The sequence below is a fragment of the Equus asinus genome, chromosome 24 (assembly GCF_041296235.1).
Source record: "Equus asinus isolate D_3611 breed Donkey chromosome 24, EquAss-T2T_v2, whole genome shotgun sequence".
NCBI classification, from domain to species: domain Eukaryota; kingdom Metazoa; phylum Chordata; class Mammalia; order Perissodactyla; family Equidae; genus Equus; species Equus asinus.
In genome coordinates, this window is record NC_091813.1 from 67,915,037 (window position 1) to 67,938,119 (window position 23,083).

The window sequence follows — 23,083 nt, forward strand, 5'->3', positions numbered from 1 at the left end:
AGCACTTAATGTGTTCGGTCCCACGGTGGGAGCACTCAGCTATTTTAGCCCCATCAATTACAGCTCTTCAAACATGCACACAACTTCTAAGCCTTTCAGGTTCATACAGCAAGCAAATTCCATTATCTATCATACCTCACTATACAAAACATTTGGGTATGTACAGGTTGAATCACGTTCCCCTTGTGTGCAGTGACACGGGGGTCACTCTTAATCTGCGACACAGAACGCCTGGGGACAGTTCTACTCACTCACTCAGATGCTGACAGAGAGCCCAATGGGGACAAGCCGTGCCTCAGATGCTGGGATCCTTGCTCCTCACATCCCCTATTCTTATATTTGGACACACGTGCTTTGAATAAAACATTATATTTAGGGTCTCTTTAGCAAATAAAAGTCACGCCCATCAACTTGACTTTAAGACTTCCTCCTTGTGATAAGGATCTTTGATATGACTGTTCTTCTAAACTAGACTTTTGCCTCTCTAGCTGTAAAATTCTACTGCCAAGACCTTGTGTCTAGTCCAGAAATGGCTCAAATAGGGACACTGGGAACAGGCAACGTGGTCCAAGTGTCACAAAACAAGAGGAAAAACGAGGAAACGTGTGAGATGCTGCTGGAGCTGTGTTCAGACTCTTGACGCCACACTCCTTGATGAGGGGGACAGGACGCGCAGAGGTCATGGCGGCGCGAGACCCTCAGCCACCCAGCAGGAACATGAACGGCAAATGGCAGATTGTATTTCCTTTGGAAACCTCCACAGGCAGAAATTCTACCTTCACAGAGGATAAGCCGAAAGCAGAGCAGTCAGTGCAGGCTCCGTAACACACATTCTCACAAGACGGGCAGCACAGTTTCTCAGAACTGCTGCGTCCTGACTTCAAGGAGAAACCGTCTTCCTACAGAATCTAACCTGCAATTAGCTACGAAAAGGCGCGGAAGGCGTTAACCTAGATATTAACAGAGGAGTCAATTGACATCACCTTGTAAACATACAGTTTCATTTTTGCACCAAAGAAACCGGTGAATCTGATGGAAAACTACAGGGAAACAGAGCAGCCTCTCGGATACCACTGGACGAACACAGTGGTGGAGAGCAGGACAATGTACGTCAGACACCTGCAAACACAGTATTCGCTCTTTCCACGCAGGTGCCTCGGAACGACAATTCTAACGCCATCATGTTTCTTAGATTTCCTACAGGACCTCAGAGCCTGTGAAAATGACTTTTGAACGTGAAGTCTACCTCCACGGAATGCCGTTGTACGCGCTCTGCAAAGTACTTATAAAGACTAGTCCTGGCCCTCAAGAAGCTTGCAGACCTGAGCAGACCACAGACGTGTGCACAGACCATTTCATTAGGCCATCAGCCCTTCCCAGTCTCAGTTTATTGTTTCCTCCACCCAACAGTTAACACTTCCGAGAGCAGAAAACATGTCAATGATCTCCGCATCACTCCCGCAACGCCCCAGCAGAACAATGTGCACGGGACGAGCATTTAACAAATCTGGTTTAGGGAGGAAACGTAGTATTACCTTAACAGTCACACCGTGCTCAGCAAAATCCATCACAGGCAGGTTCGCCGTGAAGCTCCTCCAAGGGCCCTGAGTCTCTGCAGCAGCAAACAGTCCCTCCCGAGCCAGTCCTGAGGGCAGCGTCACACTGCGGCTGGCACTCCCAGGTGTAAGAGCAACAGCGTAAGCCCAGCTGACCCCCGGTTCCTACCTGAACGTCAGACGTCAGTAACAGCGAGGATGTAGAACGTTTGCTCTCCCAGTAATCAAGAGGAATGCAATCTCTCCTTCAGGAACTGATCCAATCTACCAGCCAACCAAAGGACTGTCTCACCCCACCAGGTAACTCTGAAGCCACCACTGGGAGTCAGGTGGTAACCGACACTGAGCTCATCGTGATGGTTACCCAACGGCAGAACCCCTAGAAAGACACTGCTCGGCCCGACCCCGGGTCACCTGTACAGAAGCATCTGGACAGCAGCTTCTTTACTGCTGGTAACGAGAGAACAGATACTCAGCATGAGGACCAGGTTCGGACATGGTTGGCTGATTAGGCCACAGAGTGGACAGAAAAGAGATAGTTTCTGACTGCTTAATAGTCACACATAAAAGATAACCTGCATGCCATCTTGTTTTGATGCTTTAGAAATAATAATTCAGAAAACAGGAGTCTATTAAGAGATGCCAATGACTGTGTATACCATATACTAGTGACTGGCAAGAATAATATCCAGAATAGGCAATAGCATTTAAGTGGGAAAGAAAAAACGCAGTTGTCCATAAATGCAGATCATCATGCTCCCTTGCAGGCAAGGGGCCGTGAGCTCCATGACGCCCTTCCTAATACCCACATCCATTTCAGGACCAGACCTGGTGCCAGGAAGCAAGAAGGATGGACAAAGCAGAGAGGAGCAAATTCGTAGCTCTACAGATTTGTCCAATAAGGTAGCCACTAGCCACATGTGGCTATTTAAATTAACCAAAATTTAAAAATCAGTTTCTCAGTTGTAGTAGGCGTATTTTAAGTATTCCCAGCCACATGCAGCTAGTAGCTATTGTACTGGACAGGCACACACAGAACATCCCCATCACTGTTCTAGAGAACAGAGTTAGACTGGAAAGTGAACATTCCTATTGCTCAGATAGACCTGATAAGAAATTCAGAATCAAAGCCAATAGTCTTACTCATCAAGAATCATGAGAGGTACCCGAGGCTGTTTATCTTCTCTTTTATTGACCGTGTCCATAGATCAGAGACATTTGGGGAAAGTCTGGACATCCTTGTCAGCACAGGATTTCCCCCCGAGTCTTTTTCTTCTTCTTTTTCTCTCTTGGGGTGAGGGAGGCAGAAAAGAAAAATGGCAGGGGGATCAGAAATTCTTTGATTTAAGTCTCTGTTATGCAAGAGTTGCATAAATTGCCAAAAACAAATAGATTTTTAGAAGCATCTACTTCTCCCACCTCTCTTTCTTTCAAATAAAATACTAAAGGCAACAGAAAAAAAACAGGAGAAAGGAAGAGGAATCGAAGAAAATTACCAAGAACGAAATGGATGGCTGTCCTAAACTACTGTTCTAGGACAGCCAGGAAAAAAGTGCCACAAGTCAAGAACAACGTTTCCAAAAACACAGTGGCCACAATTCAACAAGTCCACATTAATTTTCACAGGAACCAATTCGTAGGAGGCCAAATGATTTGCTACTAACAGTGGAAAGTATTGAGTTTTCAGCAAGAGCACACTCTGGATCAACCCTCTAATTCATGGGCACACAAAGGGCTCACCCGGGTCATCTTCCATTCATGGCATCATTAGGCTCCTGAGGTTATTCGGTCCTCAGAAGCTACATCCAATAGTAAATAAAAATCAACTACAACCACAAGATTCTACTTACTAGAACTTCCCTGTATACGATCCTTTAAAAATGAAGTAAAAACATACTTTTGGATTTAAACTAGACAGTTTCAATGATATTTAATATAAGCAAACTAAGATTGACTTGAGAACAAGGAAAAAGAAAACCAGTATCTTCAGACGCTGGATTCTATTTAAGCACTCATTCTGCTTGCCACTTTGCCCTGCTACTGCTGTGCCACACTCGGGAAAATCTGATACCTCAGTGACCGAACAACTTGAACGCAAGCTAAAATTTAATCAGCACATCAGAAACAACAGAACCAAGAAGATATCAGCTTAAGAGAAGAACAGTTTATATACTTTTGGGAAGGGGCTGCAAGAATTAGGGTCCTGTAAAACCTAAAATGCAAGCCTCAGCGTCCTTCTTCAGAGACACCTGGCGTAGCCGCCTGACTGAGCCTCACAGCCCTGCGAGGGTGGCTGTGGGACGGACGGCTAGGCGATGCAGCCCACGGTGCAGGAGGCTGCGAGCTGCCGCGGCGTTTCATCACGGCAAAGGACAGCTCAAGAAGCCCTCCCTTTCTGAGCCCCTCACGCTTCAACCCCTATACGGGCGTTCAGGAGCAGAGTTCCCATCAGAAGCTGGAAAGCCTGGGTCCCTCCCTGCTCCTTCACTGGGCCCATTCCGTGACTCTCAGTGTCTGTTTTCCTCCTCTTCTGCCCTCAGCATTTCAGAATAGAAACGGAAGTCACATCCTGACCCTCTGCCCAGGGGAAGGCTGCCCTCTTAGCTTATCTAACTCTTCCCTCTCAAGGAGAAACGCCTCCTTAAACAGAAATCACCTGATACACCTGAGGAAGGTGCGAGATGTTTGTTGAAGCCCTGATAACTCACATTTCCTCCTCCTGATGAGGACATAGTCACCAGTAACTGTCAAGTGAGCTTGTGAAAATTAAAGCTCTCCAGGGCAAGAGAGCAACTTGGGTCAAAAAGGCAGCTGATCTGAAGCCTCCCTAATCTGCCAAATCTGGTCCCCATGTCATGCACACACGGTTCCACGGAGCGTGTGAACACCCCCAGCACACTGGAGAGGTGCATCCACACAGCATGCACCACCAGCACAGTTTGTAAGACGTGCTACGGGCATGTGGGAAATGGGCTGGCTCCAGATCCGACCAAAGGGTAGAGCGAGCGCGTACCTTTCAGCCTTCTGGAATTCCCATTCTTTTGCTGTTCATCTTCCTCATTAATGGTGAACAAACCAAGCGGAACTGCCCTTGCGTTGGTCTTCTTCAGCCTCTCTTGTCGGAGAGCAGTAGCTGGTCCAGGCATACCGCCGTACTTGCTTTTTAATTATTCTTATGTTAAAACTCTGTGCTTATGTAATTGCAGCTCCCAGGAAGCTGCTAGTCCCTAAGCTGCCGGTTCATCTGAGCACTCGTAATGGATCCCCCACGGGGAAGCAGTGTGCAAACAGCTGACAGATGCCACCAGCCACTTGGCAACTGAGGCCCTGCAGTTCCCCTCACCTACAGCGGCCCCCACCAGCCCCCTCGCACTGACGTCCTGCAGGCACGCGCACTGGCTTGAGCACACGCACACACATGCATGCACACGCGTACACACACACACACGCTCACTCTCCTTCCAGAAAAGCTCTCTTAAAGGCAGGCAGGGTCGGACGCCTCCCTCCACTGCCTACCCTGCTCAGTCAGACGCAGCGTCCCCCTCCTGCTGTGGCACCTTTCCCAGCCTTCTTCTTGCTCCTGCACAGTAAAGCGGTCCGCACCCGGCACAGGGAGGAGAACACGACAGGCTGCCGTTCACAGTTGCCCTGACAACCCTGACATATCCTAAGCAAGGAGGGCCGGGAGCGGCTCCATCTCTGGCGGGCGGAGCAGCGCAGGCAGGCTGCGGGATGCTGGTCCCGGGAACTCACCAGCAGAGGGTTCCAGCCTGAGGGTGGGCAGCTCCCTCTTCCTCTGGGCGGCAGGAGTGGCTGGATGGGAGGAGAGAGGCAGCTGCGCTTGCACAGGCAGCAGCGTGGAGAAAGGGACTCAGAGGAAGAAGCAGGCTTCTTGGGGCCAGGTTTTCTAGCGTAACGATGTTCGCGAGTCCCTGGATGAAGGCAGGCATGGTGGCAGGCCATGGCCCCCTTGGCGCTCAGTATCACATCCCAGCCTTCCAGACATTCTCACAATCCCAGGGTCTGTGTAAACACAGGTTTGGCCACACGCATCACGAGGACCAGCCTGGCCATGTCCCTGAGACCCCCAGTGGAGACAGGCAGGGGGAGAAACGTGCCTGTTCCCACAGGGACAACAATTTGGAACGCCCCTTCTGCAAGTCAAGCGGAAAGGACACAAACGAGACACCATAATCCTCCAAAGGGAAAAGACGGCCCCGATTACATCCAGCAGACTCCCCCGTCCCGCGCAAGTCTCTGCCCGCAGGCTGAGCGATTCCCAACGCCTGACCCAATTTCAGTTCTTTTTTGGACTGTTTGCTCCAGAGCATACAATCATGTGATTACTGTTTTCTCCTGAAATAAGCTTTCTCACTTTAAGACTTTCTGTTTCCAGGCTGCCTAAAATTTACGCTGTGTGAAAAAACTATAAAAAATATCAACTGTCACATTAAGAAAATAATTTGATGTTTTCGCCTTTTAATTAAAATCAAGTCTGCTTAGAAAGTCCAAAGCAACCCTCCCCCCAGACCACTGCCCTGCCCCTTCTCAACACTGGAACCTCCAGGAGGGACCCCAGGGACCGGGAGGCAAGTCAGCGTCCCCTCGAAACCCGTCCATGGAATAGTGACCGCAGACGCGTCGCCCAACTACTCCTGCTACCTCAGTGATTGCGGTAAAACCGGGGGCACGACGCCACGTCCCCCAGAGGACCGGGGCAGAGCCGGGGGCGCGACGCCACGTCCCCCAGAGGACCGGGGCAGAGCCGGGGGCGCGACGCCACATCCCCCAGAGGACCGGGGCAGAGCCGGGGGCGCGACGCCACGTCCCCCAGAGGACCGGGGCAGAGCCGGGGGCGCGACGCCACGTCCCTCAGAGGACTGGGGCGAGGATGAAACGAGTGCAGTCCTGGCAGTGAGAAGTTCTTAATGAACACCGGACGCCTTTATTATTTTATAACACACTGGTTGTAACCAGTCCATTTTTGCTTCTTATTTTCAAGGTGGTTACAGTTCGACTATCAGCTCCATCAAAGGGTACTTCTATTTTTTATCTACTCACGCAGCCCAGCCCAGTGCTGGTCATGTACTAAATGGTTAGCAAATCCAAGCTGAAAAAACAAATCAATCTTCAGAAAGCTCTCCCTCAAAAGCGGCAGGATTTAATTAAGTTAACACTTGTTCAGATCTGTGACTTGGAGAGATGCAGGAAATTCTGGACATGGAATTGACTTAAAATCGTGTTAATCTGTGTAAGAGGCATTTGGAATAAGAGAGAATGGAGTTTAAGAGCTCAACGGGTCTGAGAAGGCACCTGAACCAGCATCGTCACACACGAGGAAGCAGAGGCCATGACTGGATTCCTCGCCCAGGTCAAACGCCAGTTGGAGGCAGGTCTGCAATGAAAATGTGCTTCTCCATGACACACACCTGGCCTGCATGGTTTAGGATCCTAGCCCCTCTCTCCAACCCCCAGAGAGATGGTGCCATGCGGAACGGAAGGAAGGGGAGGACCTGGGTCCTGAATATTCAAGACCTTGTTACTCAAGAAACAAACAGCAGATACAAACTGGCTAACGTAATTCCATAATTTTCTGTAACTGGTACACAGTTTTTACTGACTTATAGATGACTTGTTATTGCCTATTTATTTTTCTTTAATCAATGATTAAATGATCAATAAATTTAGGCCAGTACCATACACGTGTATTTGTGAAATGAAAATATTTTCAAATGCACTTTAGTTTCTTTCTTCCACTTCCAGAGCATCAGGTGAGTACTTACAACAGCAAAGCATACACATGACAAGTATAGCTGAAACTACGTTCTGGCAGAGAAAATGAAAATTTATATCTCAAGCAAGTGACAAGTTTCATTTAGAAATGTGCCTCACTCAAATAAAGACAACAGCGTCTGATTGTCTCTGCTGAATTTAATAAAGCTATTACTGAAAGGGGTAAAGCTAAAGAAAAGGGATCTTTCCCTCCACCCTCCAAATAAAAAGTGAGATGACAATGTTTTATGCGGTGTACTAGGAGGACAATGAAACATCTTCCTAAGAGTGGCTTTAAAAACGAAAAGTAGGGCTGAATTCAAACGGCTTCTGCAGAAGTTGGACACCCCACTGCTGTCAAGCACAGCTCAAACATTTCGTGGGAGGAACAGCAGCAAAGCGACCGAATGAACCTGTCCAGAGGAGTTTACGAATCTCAGGGAGGCACCCTCCTGAGGCCTTCGGCCACCCTCTGAGGCCTGCGCTCACCCTCCAGGGCCCCAGCAGAAGGGAGCCACAGTGGTTCCCCCTTATCCGTGGTTTTGCTTTCCATGGTTTCAGTTTCCTGTGGTCAGGTATAGTCCAAAAATATTAAATGGAAAATTCTGGAAATAATTCATAAGCTTTAAATTGCACTGTTCTGAGTAGCCTATGAAATCTTGTGCTGTCCGCTCCATCCCACCCAGGACGTGAACCATCCCTGTGTCCAGGGTCTCCACGCTGTACACACCACCCACCTGTCAGTCACTTAGTAGCCGTCTCTCGGTTATCAGATTGACTGTCGCTTATCACACTGCTTGTGTTCAAGCAACCCTTATTTTCCTTAATAATGGCCCGAAAGCGCAACTGGCACTGCAGCTATGCCAAAGAGAAGCCAGGAAGTGCTCCCTTTAAGTGAAAAGGTGAAAGTTCCCAACTTAATACGCAAAGAAAAAAAATCCTATGCTGAGGCTGCTAAGATCCACAGTCACTTTTACTACAGTGACCGTCACATTGTTTTATTTTATCATCAGTTATTGTTGTCACTCTCTTACTGTGCCTAGTTTATAAATTATACTTTATCACAGGTCTGTATGCAGTATATACAGGGCTCGGTACTATCTGTGGTTTCAGGCCTCGCCTGGGGTCATGGATAAGGGGAGAGAGATCACAGACAGCCCCTCCAGAGCAGAGGCCTGAAACTGAGCCCACCTCCACCACGCCCAGCAGACCAAAGGCTTCTCCTGTGTTAACTTCAGTGCAACATCCCTCACCTGACCAAGACGGGATCCTTCACGCTCTAGCCTGAGGGCTCTGACGGAGAACTGTGATTTGTATCAAAATGTGGAAAGCACCAATAAGGCTTTTTTTTTTTTTTAAAGAATTCAAGTTATGCTAAAAACCATTTACTAGGGGAAATGAGAGCCTAACCAGAGGGCAAAAGCCACCCTTGTCACACAGCCATGAGCAGTGTGGGGTCAGGTTAAGGTCTGTTAGCTAGAGCAGCCCGGAGAGAGGAGTTATCACCTGACAGATTGGGAAACTGAGGCTCGGAAAGGTTACTCATCCAGCTGGTTAGGTCACTGAGTCAGGATTAAACCCAGGGCCATCTGCTCTGGAGCCAAGATGCTTTTGTCCTGCCGCCGTGCAAATCCTGACTCCAGCATGGTGAGCGCGCCCCCCTCACAGCTGCCGTGCAAATCCTGACTCCAGCACGGCGAGCGCACCCCCGTCACAGCTGCCATGCAAATCCTGACTCCAGCACGGCGAGCGCACCCTGTCACAGCTGCGACCACTGACGGGAAGGCAAGCAGCCGAGGCCACACCATCACAACGAAGGACTTTTTTCCCCCATGAAGTACACATCTCTCATCTCATTTAAGACCTATAAATACATTTGAATTGGTTTCCTAAATGCTCAAATCCAATCTTTAATGGATATAGGGCTTAATTCTATTATTTAATTCCAGTGGCTTGAACGCTGTGGGGGGCCTGGGGCCACAGCCTTCTCCCTTTTACACTCTGACCCAAAAGGAAAGCAAATATGGAAAGGGGATGGCGAGACCTTAAATGTACATACCCCCCAAAGTAACCAGAATCCCCCTGAACGCCTGCACTGTTCCCCGGCACCAGTAAGGGTTGTCAATTCCACGTGACACAGCTGTCCTCTCGTGTCACCTGCAGACACAGACTCTTAATCCAGTCCCCCTGGAAGTGGGGTATGCAGACTTCTAAGAGTCAGTTAGGTTTTGCAACTGTTTTGTTTAAACTGTTAAAATAGTAAATGATGTGTTAATGGTAAATGACGTGTTAATGGAGACTGCGTACAAACGTGAGAGAATGTCATTGCCTAGTGCCCAAGGGTAGCCTGTACAACCAGACTGCCTTCACACAGAGGACAAACGTTTGCAGCATTATCCTAAGATGTAGTCGCGATCACAGGTGACAATGGTGACACTCATCCACTAGGGACAAGACTGGCCAACAGGCCCTGGAGCAGCTGCTGTCCCCCCTCTGAGTACACAGCAAACGTACGTCTGTTTGCCCTTCTCTCCTGCTGCCTGGCCGTTCCGGCCCAGCGCCAAGCTGTGAGGCGGGTGAACAGGACAGTCAACCTTGCTGGTCTCAGGGATGCCAGCACCTGACTTGCGCGTAGCCATCACAAGTTATATAACAGGCGGCACACGTGGAGGTGCACACACATACACACCCCCTCCAGGCTTCTGTTCACACTTACGCTTCCTACGCTTTTATTCTGTGACCATAAAACTGGAAAACAGTGCATCCAGGGGTGAACCAAGAATGTCCTCTTGCAAAGAGAAATGCGTTTACCCAGTAGGAAGACTCCACAGGTTCTCCACTCCGAAAGCCCAGTGAGCCTCACAGAAAATTACCCAAATGGGGAAGAGCCTGGTTTGCACGATTCAAGGACCGCAGTTGAAAACAGGAATGATCACTGCTGGACTGAGCAGCCGTCACTGGTAAATTACGAGCTCTGGATCCACAGAAGTTAGTTACCTTTCAGGGGGCCCACAAGCACCAAAGTGCTTTTCTACATTTCTACATTAGAGATGATTAAGTCTTCAAAACTACTGGACTTAGTAATCTTTTAAATATGTAATGCATCTCCCTGAGGTAAGCTGCAGTTTACTTCTGGCAGGAGTTTTAGAAATCCACATTTTAGTGCAGCTTAAAAAACCCGGCATATGGTTTGAAAATGACAAAGCCAGCCCAGGCTGACGTGGACTCAAACAACCCCTGGGAAACAAGGGGCCCCAGCTGGTTCTCTGCCGTCCCCATTCCTGGAGTTAAAGGGGTCCCTCAGTTTCCCAGATGATGCCACTTACTGATGGTGTCTGTGGCAACAGAGGCACAGCATTCTGCCACCTGCAGCTTGTACAGAGCTTCCAACAGGCTGTCGGACAAGAAACACGGCACAGACTGATCCTTTGAAAGGAAAGTAAAAAGGCAGGTTTGCTGTGATCTTTATTTCACTCCCTTTGTTAACAAACATACAGGAAAGACAGTAAACACAGTCAGTAGTGATGTGCCATCAACCAAGAAGCACGGGGGCCCTGCCATGCCTTCCAGAATGTTCCAGAAGTTTCTGTTGCATGGGGAACGCTTCTCAGTGCCGAAACAGTTCATTTCCCCACGTTGGCTCCACCATAAACAAATTCTAAACCCTGGGCGTTTGTTTACCTGACGTGAGGTGTGGACACTCGGCTTTCTTTAAAACCCCTTCCTACATATCAGCTCTCACTCGCCAAGTTTCAAATATTATAAAACGCCACATTAAACTTTAACCCAGTAACAGGACAGAAGGCCTACAGGCCCTCCTGTTCATTATTCTCACTGATAATACTCTCTTAATGTGCACTATATGAACTTTGAATTCCTTGACAAAAGTGAAAATGTGCACTGAAGGTCCTCTCCTCTAATGGTGACACTCTTCTTAGGTTAGAAATCCGATTTTGCAGATTAAAAAGGAGGCAGAGAAATCAACTGCTGGGTTCAACAGAAGAAGCAGGCAGATGTCCAGGACTGTGTTTCTAAAAGTTACCTAATTCATCGTTGGTCTGTGAGTACTTACGTGTTTAGATTTATTTGTGAGCCACACCATTAGAAAGATGAGAAAACTGAAAAACTGGTCCTTGTCTTGCTGTCAGAGTGGTAAGAGCACGTCAAGGACGCACAATGGAGCGCTGTGGGGGACAGCCCGAGAGGGCAGGTGGCAGCCAAACCCTCATGTTCTCCCAGACACAGGCAAGGAGAGCCGCTGAAGGGCGCTGACGACCAGGTGTGTGGTGAGACAGGTCAGTCTGGCAGCTGGTGGAGGATGGGGTGGAAGGGAGAAGGAGGGAGACTTGAGAAGGAAAAACCAGCTACATAACTACACTGTCCAGGTGGAGAAAAGAGCTCTCAAGTGGTAGCCGTGGGGACAGAAGGTGGACAGGAATACGAGAAGCACTCCTGTTTATCTTTCTAACAGGCACCCCAGGGCAGTGTGGGGGACTCATTTCAGGGGGGTGAGCATGCACATCAGTTCCTGCAATAGTCCAGGTGAAAGTTGGAGAAGGGAGCCATGGGAAGGAAAGGTGGATAATGTGTTTTTGTTTTTGCACAGGGAAGACTGGCCCTCAGCTAACATCTGTGCCAATCTTCCTCTATTTTATGTGGGACGCCGCCACAGCATGCCTGAGCAGTGCATAGGTCCGCGCCCAGTATCTGAACCCATGAACCCCAGGCCACTGAAGTGCAACGCGTGAACTTAATCACTATGCCCGTAGGGCAGCCCCGTGGGTAATGTTTTTATGAAAGGTTTAGACAAGAACATGGCTTTATATCTGTAGGTAAAACAACTCTGAGAGATGGCTGGAAGCAGGTCCAAAATGATCTCAATCGATCAAAAGAACGGGCTTCAGCTAAAAAGATTAATTTAGTAGTGATAAATATGAAACCTCTTCTATTAAAAACATGCAACTACTAGGTACAAAACCAAGACCTGCCTGAGCCTCAGCAGACTCAGGAGGGACGGTCGCGGACAGCAAGCTCAGCACAACGCCGCGTGGCGAGGCAGCCGTCCTAACAGCACCATGGGTGCATCTGCAGACGGCTGGCGTGCTGGGCAAGGGGACAAGCCTTTCTGGTCCTCAGACCACAGGGTCTGAGCTAGATATTTCAAGTGGATGATAAATTACACCACCTTCAGATGAGAGCAACCCGGACTTCTCACAAAGATCCTGGGCCATAACAGGAGGGTCATTTGAAGGAAGGGACACTTTCTCTGGAGAAGAGAAGACTCCGGAGGAATACAACAACTGAACGAAGGTTAACGTATGAAAGGGTTTCTACTGCTGGTGTAGTTCTGGAATGGACACCTAGGATTGCTGATTGGAAGTTACCAGAATGCAGTGAGCTGTGCCTTTGGTGGCTGACGACAGCCGTGCACAGACACTGATGGGGGAGGTGTGCTGCATCAACGCACCGTGCACAGCTGTCATTTTTAGCTCCCTAGCATCTCTTCTCATCCTGCACTTCCATGACCTGACAAAAACAGAAACTCAAGTTACACCCCAGGGGAAGAGTCAGGCCGAGGGGAAGAGCAGAGGGATTCACACAGCCCTTCCCGCTGATGCCGTGCTCTGCGCTCACACAGCCTCACGACACGGCCCTCGTGACACGGCAGCTCGGCTGGGCAGCTGTGTTGCCTTTCTCATTCGACGGATGCCCCCCAGAGGTTTAGACTTAGAGCTAAATAACGGAAACAATGGATGCTTCAGGCAGGTTCTGGCTAGAGGAGGACCACACGAAGATTTCCGCACCTGCTGCTGGCCGGCTTCCCTCGCTCGCTCTCCTACCTGCACCGTAATGACAACCACCACGTGAAAAACCCCAGGGATGAGGAGAAAGACAAGAAGATACCCGGTCTGCCCTCAGTGACAGTTTACTGGGACGCGTCACTGTGGCGATGTGACCTGAGAGAGGAAGGGGAAAGGACAGTAAGCGGAGCAGAGCAGCTCAGTTCACGACTTCACAGGCGTCTTAAGCAGAAGGGGAGCCCTAAGGCTTCAGGGCGGGAAGAACCAGGCAGGTCAGAACCCCGTGTTTCAGACGGAGACTTTCCCCAATCCCGTCCTCCGCTACTTGGCGGCTCCTCCCAATTCTTTCTCCTAAAAGTCCTTGAAATTAAAACTGACTTCAATTAAGATTTTTTCCAGTTTAGGAAGGTTTAATAGCCTCTGTTTTCACCTTAAAAATCAGGTTAAATTAATTTAGAATTTTCTCTCTTAAAAAGCAATTACAGCGTTTTGTATAATTCTGGGGGGTAAACCCTTGATTTTCAATGAATCAGTCAGGGTTCTCCAGAGAATTAGAACCAACAGTATTTTTGGTTTTGAGTTTCTGGAGAAAACTATAACATATAAATTATACACATATATAAAGTGGCTTATTTTAAGGGATAACGGCTGCTGTGATTGTGGAGGCTGGCCAGTCCAAAATCTGTAGTGCCGGCCAGCAGGCTGGAAACTCAGGCAGGACCCCTATGTTACAGCCTTGAGGCAAAATTCCTTCTTCTCTGGGAAACCTCAGCCTTTGCTCCTAAGGCCTCTAACCGACTGGATCAGGCCGCTGCACTATCAGGGTGACGGCCTGCACCCAAAGTCAGCTGACCACAGAGATTAATCACAGATGCAGAATACCTTCTCAGCCATATCTGGCCCAGTGCGTGACCAAGCAACTGGCACCGCAGCCCAGCCAGGCTGACACATAAAATTAACCACCCCCGCCAGTGACCCCACAGAGATGTAGACACGCCACTCCACGCTGCAATCAACATGCTGCAAATGAAAGCGTGCCACTCAAAAGTCAGAGGCACCCGTGTCAGTGATCCCAATCTTCACTCGGCAGGCTGGATGCCATTTACTCAAATCATTTCCCAACACTGCAACGCTCTATTAAAATAACATTCATAAACTGCGGTCAGGACATATCAGAGCAGACCTACTAAATCCCCCTTTATTTTCAGCAGTGATCTCTCACTGAGAACCCAACACAGGTCAGCCTGGAAGTATCATCAAATGAAACCTTTACACCACCCTAAGAGCTAAGCCGTTTGGTTGTCTCAACATTAGATGGTTTAGAAAGCAGAGACTTGAAGATTAACAGAAAACCTCCCTGTTGTCATGAAGTAACCCCACTGTCTCGATTAGAAGAAACTAAAATGTAGATATGCGGATGCAGGTGGTGGTAGAATAAGACCTGCTTCTCATGAGAAGATAAAGCATGTGTGAAGGTCTGAGGTCTCAAACCTCACAGAGTTTCCACAGTCCGCACAGTTCTGAAACCAACCCAGAGGAAGGACGTGCCGAACAGAAACGCCAAATTATACGACATGCTGGGCAAGGCCGAGGTTTGGTCACTTCCATTCAGTTAAGGCGCACACTGAAAAGACAGCACACCCATGTAACTGTCAGCCACAACCCAGAACAGCAAGAGCCTTCAGCTACACCATACAGCAAAGACAGACAGATTCAGGATTAAGCAGGAAGCCCAGAAGCTTTTACAATTTGCACCTGCTAAGCAAAACCGATTCCCAATGCAGAAATGAGTGCTTAAAAAAAAGAAATGAAGCATTAATTTCCAAGAAGCAGATACTACTAGCAACCCACTACGTTTTTTGATAAATACGCCACCTGTTAGTCTTGCCTGACTAGGGCCATCGAGATTTTAGGGGACTCTACAGAAAGAAGTAACATCTCAGAAGGATGAACAGGTTGATAGGCACACTTAGGGCACCCTGAACCTCGTATCTAGAACCCCTTCCCCTCTCACAGCCACATTTTCAGCCCTTGCCTTAAACTCCTGTGAATTTTAGACTGGCAACAGAGGAAGGATTATAATGACAAAGGAGCCTTTCGGCAAACTTCCTAAAACACCACAAATGGACCATTTTGCCTTTTATCATAATATGGCAAAGGTACTAAAATCCTTGATGTGTTTTTTAAAAAAAAGGAGGGCAGGGTTGTTCTGGACACGTGCAATATTGCCGTGAAGGGATAAGAATCATAGTGAACGTCTCTGCTCCCCCCCACGTTTTTGCTGCAGGTAGTACCGTCTGGGCTCCTTTCCACACAGGCACGGAGGAAGAAATGGGGCCCCACGCCCCCAGAACAAGAAGCACCCATGTCCCTTCAGAGCCAGAGCCAGGCCTGATGCAGCTCACCAGAAAAGATCTCGTTCTTGTCCTCTGTTTACAAACAAAAAGAGCGAGGTTTATATAACCAAAAGCTGTTTGCTTTAAAAATAATTGCAACATTTCAAATTGTTCCATGAACTGTTCCCAGACAGCTGCATCTCTAAAAGAAATCAGCAATGCGCTCTGAGAAGCAAAACGTCACTGTACGGTTCACACCCGGCTCTGAACCCTGTTCACAGGCGTCTGCCCTCCGCCCGCCGAGGCCTCCTTCCAGACAGGCACCAGACGCAGAACAGCCCTCTGCTCCCCTTTCTGACACCCCACACTCCTCCGCCTTCCCAAACCTTCCTGAGGACTTGCATCGATCGTGGGTGCCTTCAGGAGTCCCCCAAGCCTCACAGTGACGTGTGGCTCTAACCTCGGACACGGCTGAGCCCGTGCTGCATAAGCTGGCTTAAGATGGGGACCACTTTTCCTCCACGCTCTCTGTGGCGAGAGGCAGGCAAAGGTGGGCTGATCCGGCCGTAAATGAATGGAAGGACAATCTCAAAGCTGACCAGCCGGACCACCAGGGCCAGAACCTGAAACGCCAAGCCAGCACTCTCCCGTGAGGCTCCACTGGATTATAAGACGACGGGAATTTTCTGTTCAAATGCAGTGGCCCTCCCATGGGTCTCCTAGACTAAACTAGCTCCATGCCCCGTTTCTCTGCTTATTTTAATGCTTTCTTTCTATGGTAGAGCCACTTCTATTTCTACTCTAGCTCCTGAGACTCTTCCTGGGACCGACGCAGGCCCCTACAAAGCAGAGGGATAGCTCCGCATGCACACAGGGATGGGAGAAGACGGGAGGCCACTGTCGCAAAGAAATTCTGGCTTATTCCTGTGTTAAGCGTGTTAGTATATAATACCATCTTGTTTTTAATAATTATTTTTATTTTTTTGAGGAAGATTAGCCCTGAGCCAACTGCTGCCAATCCTCCTCTTTTTGCTGAGGAAGCCTGGCCCTGAGCTAACATCCGTGCCCATCTTCCTCTACTTTATATGTGGGACACCTACCACAGCATAGCTTGACAAGCGGTGCCATGTCCGCACCTGGGATCCCAACCGGCGAACCCAGGGCCGCTGAAGTGGAAGGTGCGAACTTAACTGCTGTGCCACTGGGCAGGCCCCTTTAATAACTACTTTTTACTGAAGAATGATATATACTTTAATATTTTAAGAGTGGCTTAAGGCATACTTATTTAATGAAGTACCACAGTGTCTACCATCAAGACAATCTGAGGACATTACTCAGAACATCCTAACCCACGACCCATCTGAGGCAGTGACATATTTTAAGATTTACTAAGTTATTAAATTTTTTAAAAGATATAAAAATCTAAATTCCAAGTTGATATTATTTTGCTGGAGAGAAATGTCTCTGTTTCTCTCTCCTCACACACACACCACAAATCCAGGCTGGGCCTTGTAAAGGAGCCTCTGCAATTTAAGAAACTCTCTTCTAAAATGTGTGACTAACAAATAAGAAAGATGGCTTACTGATATTTTCTATTTCACGTCTGTACTTTGAAGAAACTCAAACTGCCTGCTTCTCATGAAGGCACTGGAAGTGCACACGCTTCCTCCATTTTCCTCATAGAGAAACATATTCACCGAAGTGACAGTGACTTGCTGAAAGTCAAAATAGGTCTGGGAAGTCCATCTCTGTGGTTTCAAGGCAAGGGAAGTCCACCTTAATGATTGAGTAAAGTGTAATAATTCCATAGCAATAATATTTTAGCAAAGAACTCAAAATTTGGATGAAAGAAAAGTCAGGCAAGACGGGCTGGCACGGGCGTCCAGAGCAATGACAACACAACCTCAGCTCTCCTGGGCGGTGGGCAGCGACCTCCGTGGGCTGACAGGTGAAGAGCACCGCCCCACACCACTGGACGGCTTCCTACCCCCGTGCCCAGCCACGGCCCTGCCATCGCACAGCTGCGATCAGGTCTGAGGCCGCATTACCTTCTGAGTCCCTCATTACAGATCCTCCACAATTATAAATAAAGACATGCTGGAGGGAGAAATTTAGCGTTTCAGGGTAAGTCTCTGTTCTCACAATGATGCAGTGCCAATCCTCAGCGACCCGGAACCACAACGACGACCACAACCCAGTGCACAAAGGCACGAGTCCCCATGACACCCCTCTGAAGGGGTTAGCACCATCCCTGTGTTAAAAAGGAAGAAACCGAGGAAGAGGATGGTCAGATGACCTGCCCACGACCCCTCAGGTAGAGTGGCAGAACTGGGAATGGGACCCAGGCAGCCAGACCCCAGAGTCCCGGCACAAAGTAATAGGTCAGCATTATCCCTCAAGAATCGGGGAGTTGATTTTGAGCCCAAGACCGTATGGCTTCGCACATGCTTAGTTTCAATATAATCTTGAGGGAAAAAAGTCAAAGATCTTTCTCTTCCTGAGGGACCAGGCCCACTCAATATTGCCTCCTGCCCATTCACTTGGGTCCTGGATTTTACGGCTTTGCGGATGCCAACTGCGGGGAGGAGAAAAGAAAATAGGAGATCAGGTGTGCCAAAGGTAAGCCCCAGTGACAAAGCTTCATATCACAACTGATGGCACCACCAAACCTCACAGGCACCAACGCAGCTCAGAGTGCCTCGAGGAGCTGGGCACGCAGAGCCAAGGAGACTACTCTGAGGTGATGTTCAAAGCCATAAACGCGATTAACATGCAGAGAAAAAACACAGAGGGAAGGAGCAGAGGCCACCAGACTGAGCCCATGGAAGAGTAACATCTGGGAGGAGAAAGAAGGGGGTGGGTGCTGGGGGAGAAAGATTAGCCCAAAGTATTAGTGTCATACGAGGCTCCAGCATCGGGAGGGGGTCCTGCTGTGCCAACGACCTTTAGACGGAAGAAACACAGGAAGCAGGGACCTGGCGAGGAGAGCTCCTAGTCATCAGGAAAATCTCTGGGAAAAATATATAATTTTCTACGAAAAGCTTTATTATTTACCCGAAATTGACCTTTCCTCGTCTTGAGGGCAAGGAGGGAGAGGAAGGCAGGGTGGCAGTGAGCGAGCGAGGCAGACAGAAAGCACGCTGGCTCCGGCACCACTCATGCGTAAAGTGCATCAACACCTGAATCGGGGCGCAGATATCTGGCCGTTCAAGTGCACTAAGATCCACATCTACCTCTACTCCCTTCAGGACATCACTGGGCAAAGTAAGCTGCGTAAACTCACCAGACTGAGGGCAGTAGCTTTATGATGTTCCGAGTGGTTTCCAGGAGATAACACCTGACACCCTCTAACTAAACCCACTAAGGCCGCCAAATGCAGGAGCACTAACTAGGAAACGGATCTAAGCCAGCAGTTCTCGGCCTCGACTGCACGCTGGAGCCACCCAGGGCGTTTAAAAACACAGCCACCTGGCTCCCACCCGGAGAGAGTCTCAGCTAATTGCCTGGGGTGTGGCTGGGCTTGAGGGACATGTCAAAGGTCCCAGGTGATGTGAACGCACTGCCGAGACTGAGAGCCAACGATGCTCCAGCACAGGGGCTCAGCAGTCGTTCCAACAACATGACCTTCTGCCCAAGGAGCGAGCCGCGTTTGGATGAACCCACCGGGGCAGTGGTGAGGGTGTCGCTGTACTAATTTGGAGCACTGCCATGAACAGAAACCAATCCAGCCGGAATGCAGGAAGCAGGCCACCAGGTCCTGTCCGGTGTGTCTGCCCATCAGAGTCAGGCCAGGAGCTCCTGAGAACCGGAAGCCTGGATTACAGTCTTGAGAAGCAGCCCAGTGTTTCTGCTACAGCCAATTATTATGCACGTTACTGCCACCCAAACAGGCCTTGCCCTGGGGAGTGGGGACACTAGAAGAAAGGGCTCTTCTAGCTATGCCATTGGAAAGGACGGTTCTCTATACCAGGAAGCCAACTCCAAAAAGGCAGCTTTCATAGAATTTTTTAAAAGTCACAGAAGAAATCTTAAGATACCCCAAATCTCAGCACTCTAAACTTTAAGTATATCCCACTTTACTAACAACCCCTGCACAGTGCAGTCACGTCACCACGGGCATGCCGCTCAGCTTCCTTTCTGCTTGTTGTGTGACCCTCTGTTCACCTGCGTTATCCGGTCAGCGGTGTCAATTCTCGGAATTTTCCCAAAATTTGTTCCTTGACAACTATTTCTGAAGGAGCTTCAAGGACGAGGAACTACCAAATGCATGAGTTCTTGCTGCCAAAAACATATTACGCTTCAACTCAAAATTCAAAGTGGCAACTAAAAAAAGAGAATCTTACCGATTCTTCCTCAGCTGGTAATGATACTAAGGAGAACAGTATTTAATGAACACAGAAAAACCATCCAATGCCATTTAAATTTATGAACAAGTACAATTCTGAGTATTTCAAGAGCTGAAATATTAAAGAGGCAGAAAGCACTAACCCACTCAAGAGCTGGAGAAACTGTAAAACTGGACTTCGCAGCAAAGAATAAGCCTAAACCCTACATAGATTGAGCACACAGCAGCTCAGCCCAGCGTGGTGATCAGGCGTCCAGACTCACAGAGCACTGTAAGCGTCTTCAGGACCCGAGAACCGATGCTGAGTATTCGGCTTGACAATACAAATTGTGCCAACAGGAATTAACAATCAAGACCATAACACAAGCTATATGACCAATATTTCTAGCTTTCTAACTGAAAAAACATCTTTCCAAATTCTGGAAAGTCGCATCTCAAGGGATTAGAAGGCAGACGTAACAGGGACAAGAATTTGGGTTGACGTGGGCTGTGCCGTACTATGGCGCTTCTGTCCATAATCAGCTTCAGAATGCCGGCTCCACAGGAAATAAATACCATGGGAAAAAAGAACAAAGCAGCTGATGACCTTAGAGCCAAATAAAAACCCCCTTAACCTGGGTTCCGGGAGCAACACTCCCTTCACAGGTTTTCCTAATTCAAGGGTGCTACTTTTACATAGCTTTACTCAAAGAACTTGGTGGAATGGCTAAAAATTCAAAACAAAACCTAACAACATCAAGTGTTGGCAAGGATGTGGAGCAGCCAGAACTCAAACATTGCTTGTAGGAATGCAAAATCGTACAGCCACTCTGGAAAAGAGTTTGCCAGTTTCTTACAAACATGCATGAGTCAGCAATCCCACTCCTAGGTGCTTCCCTTAGATAAATGAGAAAAATCTGTATTTACAGTAGCATTATTCATAACTGCCCAAACCTGGAAATTTCCCAATGTTCCTCAATGGGTGGATGGGTTAACAATCTGTGGTACTTCCTCACAATGGCAAATACTCAAATGACTATTGACACACACAACAACACGTTTGAATCTCAAATGCATTATGCTTAGTGAAAAAATTCAGATTCAAAAGGTTACACTGTACGATTCCACTTTCATGACATTCTGAAGAGGCGAAACTAGAAGGATGGCCAACAGCTCAGTGGCTGCCAGGGCTGAAGGTAGGAGGAGAGCCTGACCAACAGCGGCAGCCCGAGCGAATTCTCTGGGCTGAGAGAACTCTTGTGGACCATACTGACAGCAGTGGTTACATGACTATACATTTGACAAAACTCAATGAATTGTACACCCAAAAACACATGAAATTTTTTGTATGAAAATTAAACAGTAAATTTTAAAAAGAGAGGAAAATCCCTCCGCCTATTCACGGATTTGAAAGTTTTCCTTTCACGAGCAAACTGCGGAGGGCCTTCTAAACTGGCCGTCTCTGCCTTGCAGTCGCTCGCCCATCACTCACGCACAGTCTGGTGCCTCCCACACTCTCGCACCAACTGCGAAATCCTCTTCTGGGGATCGCCAGCGACAACCTGGAACCACACCCATGGCCCTTTCCCTCTTCGGTCTCTGAATCCTTGACTGCTCTGTCTGTCTCCTGCGGCAGGTGCGGCACTGCTCAGCCTGGCTTTTCCTATCTTTCCAGCTTTTCTGCCAGCTCTTCCTCCTCCTGTGCTCGCGACATGTCTCACCCCTTTTCAGTTTCCCTTTCTAGGCTCTGCTCTCATGGCTTCCGTCTTTATTCCCTTAGGGAACAAATCCCAGAGTCCTAACCTCTATTGTTCTCCTTCACTCCCATGTCACTCTTGTACCTCCAATCGCCACGTTTAAAACAGATTTTTCTATTTCTCCCACCAAAACCAGGTCCTCCTCATGAATATTTCGTGCCACTCATACGCCAATGAGCCAAACTCGAACCTGGAGTATAATCTTCCACGCCACTGTTTACCTGCACACACGCCTCTGTAGAATCCTGAATTAATCATTCTCTTCCCATTTCCAATGCCTGGCTAGTTTTCTGCAGGAAACTCGAAGCTGGTCTGTATGTTACTGGACTCTTCCTTAAATCCATCTTCTAGCCTACACTCTTACTTCAAATTGAGGACCAGCTGGGTAGATCTCCAGTTTTCACTGATCTCCAGAGCTGTGGCTATCTGTCCAGCTGTGCGGATGCTCCTCATGCACTCTTACCATCCCCATTTACCCTTCCCAAAGCAGCAACAAGCAACTGAAGAGAATGACTTCCTGGATGGAGGGGCTAGGCATTCGTTAAAGGCACAACTGAGCTCTTCTGCTAGACCTTGCAATCAAGCTTTCAAGATTCATGCACCCAGAGTTAGCTAATTCATCACGCTTTAGTCAAGATACGTTATTCTCAAGAATCATCAACAGTTCCCCACTGTCCACAGAATAATGTACCAACCTCTTAACTTGACCTTCAATCATTCCACAATCTGGCCCCAACGTATCATCATTCCTAGTTGATCTAGGACTTTTTCACGTCAACGCTCACATGAGTCAACATGACTAAAATTTGGCTCTTTTCCGTATCTGCAGCTTTACTTTTAGCACCTTAATTTTTTTCTCTCTTTCCTCCACCCAACATTACATATCATTTACTTATTTTTTAAAGTTTAAATTAATTACTTTACCTAGTGTGTCCTCCCTGATGAACAACCACAGTGAGCAGTAACTCTTTCTTCACCAAACTCCTCATGCCTGGCAATGATTGGTTTGTGGGTTTTATTGTCCCTGCTAAATCCAGGGATCCCGTCATCAACCTTCCAGCCACCAAAACGCTTAACATATGAAAGGTACACATTTCTTGATCAAATTATTCTGAGCCTCAATATTTTCAATTCTTACATTAAGATAATGAGATTTGAGTTAAAAAAATAACTCCTTTCGAATGATTATTTTTCACACATCAGGAGGCAAAGATGTTGGAATCTTTTTAGAGAACACGCCAATGTAAATTAGTGTTTCACACACATGCATAACTAGTGATATCAGATAAAGGCATGCTTCTGAGCACAACTGCCTGGTCTAATAATACGTCTCTCCTACTTCGCAAGATGTAAAGGTACGACTAGCCACAAGACAATGGGATGTCGTCCAGTCACCTGAATGAAGCAGTACGAGCTTTAGGACCTGAGTTTCAAAAGGGAGAAGTTTAATCTGAGCCCCTCTCTTACCACTTTTATTTGCAGATATTTGTAGACTCTCAGAGCTAAGAGAGACCTTAAAGATCATTTTTTAACTTGG

At 48.1% G+C, this 23,083-nt stretch overlaps 1 protein-coding gene across 33 annotated transcripts in view; it reads right to left on the minus strand.

The window, feature by feature from the left end:
• MAP7 (microtubule associated protein 7) overlaps positions 1–23,083 on the minus strand; it is a 149,222-nt gene that overhangs the window by 123,341 nt on the left and 2,798 nt on the right. For 4 of the 33 annotated variants that reach the window (XM_044754266.2, XM_070496535.1, XM_070496534.1 and 1 more), the window contains exon 1: positions 4,570–4,879. The exons of 12 other annotated variants lie outside the window; for them this stretch is intronic. In XM_044754266.2, coding sequence (XP_044610201.2) covers positions 4,570–4,702 — 133 coding nt within the window. In that variant the 5' untranslated portion in view covers positions 4,703–4,879. Of the gene's footprint in view, positions 1–4,569; positions 5,005–5,072; positions 5,850–23,083 lie in introns of those variants that run through there. 17 more of the 33 variants (XM_070496562.1, XM_070496560.1, XM_070496556.1 and 14 more) reach the window with 14 other exon arrangements.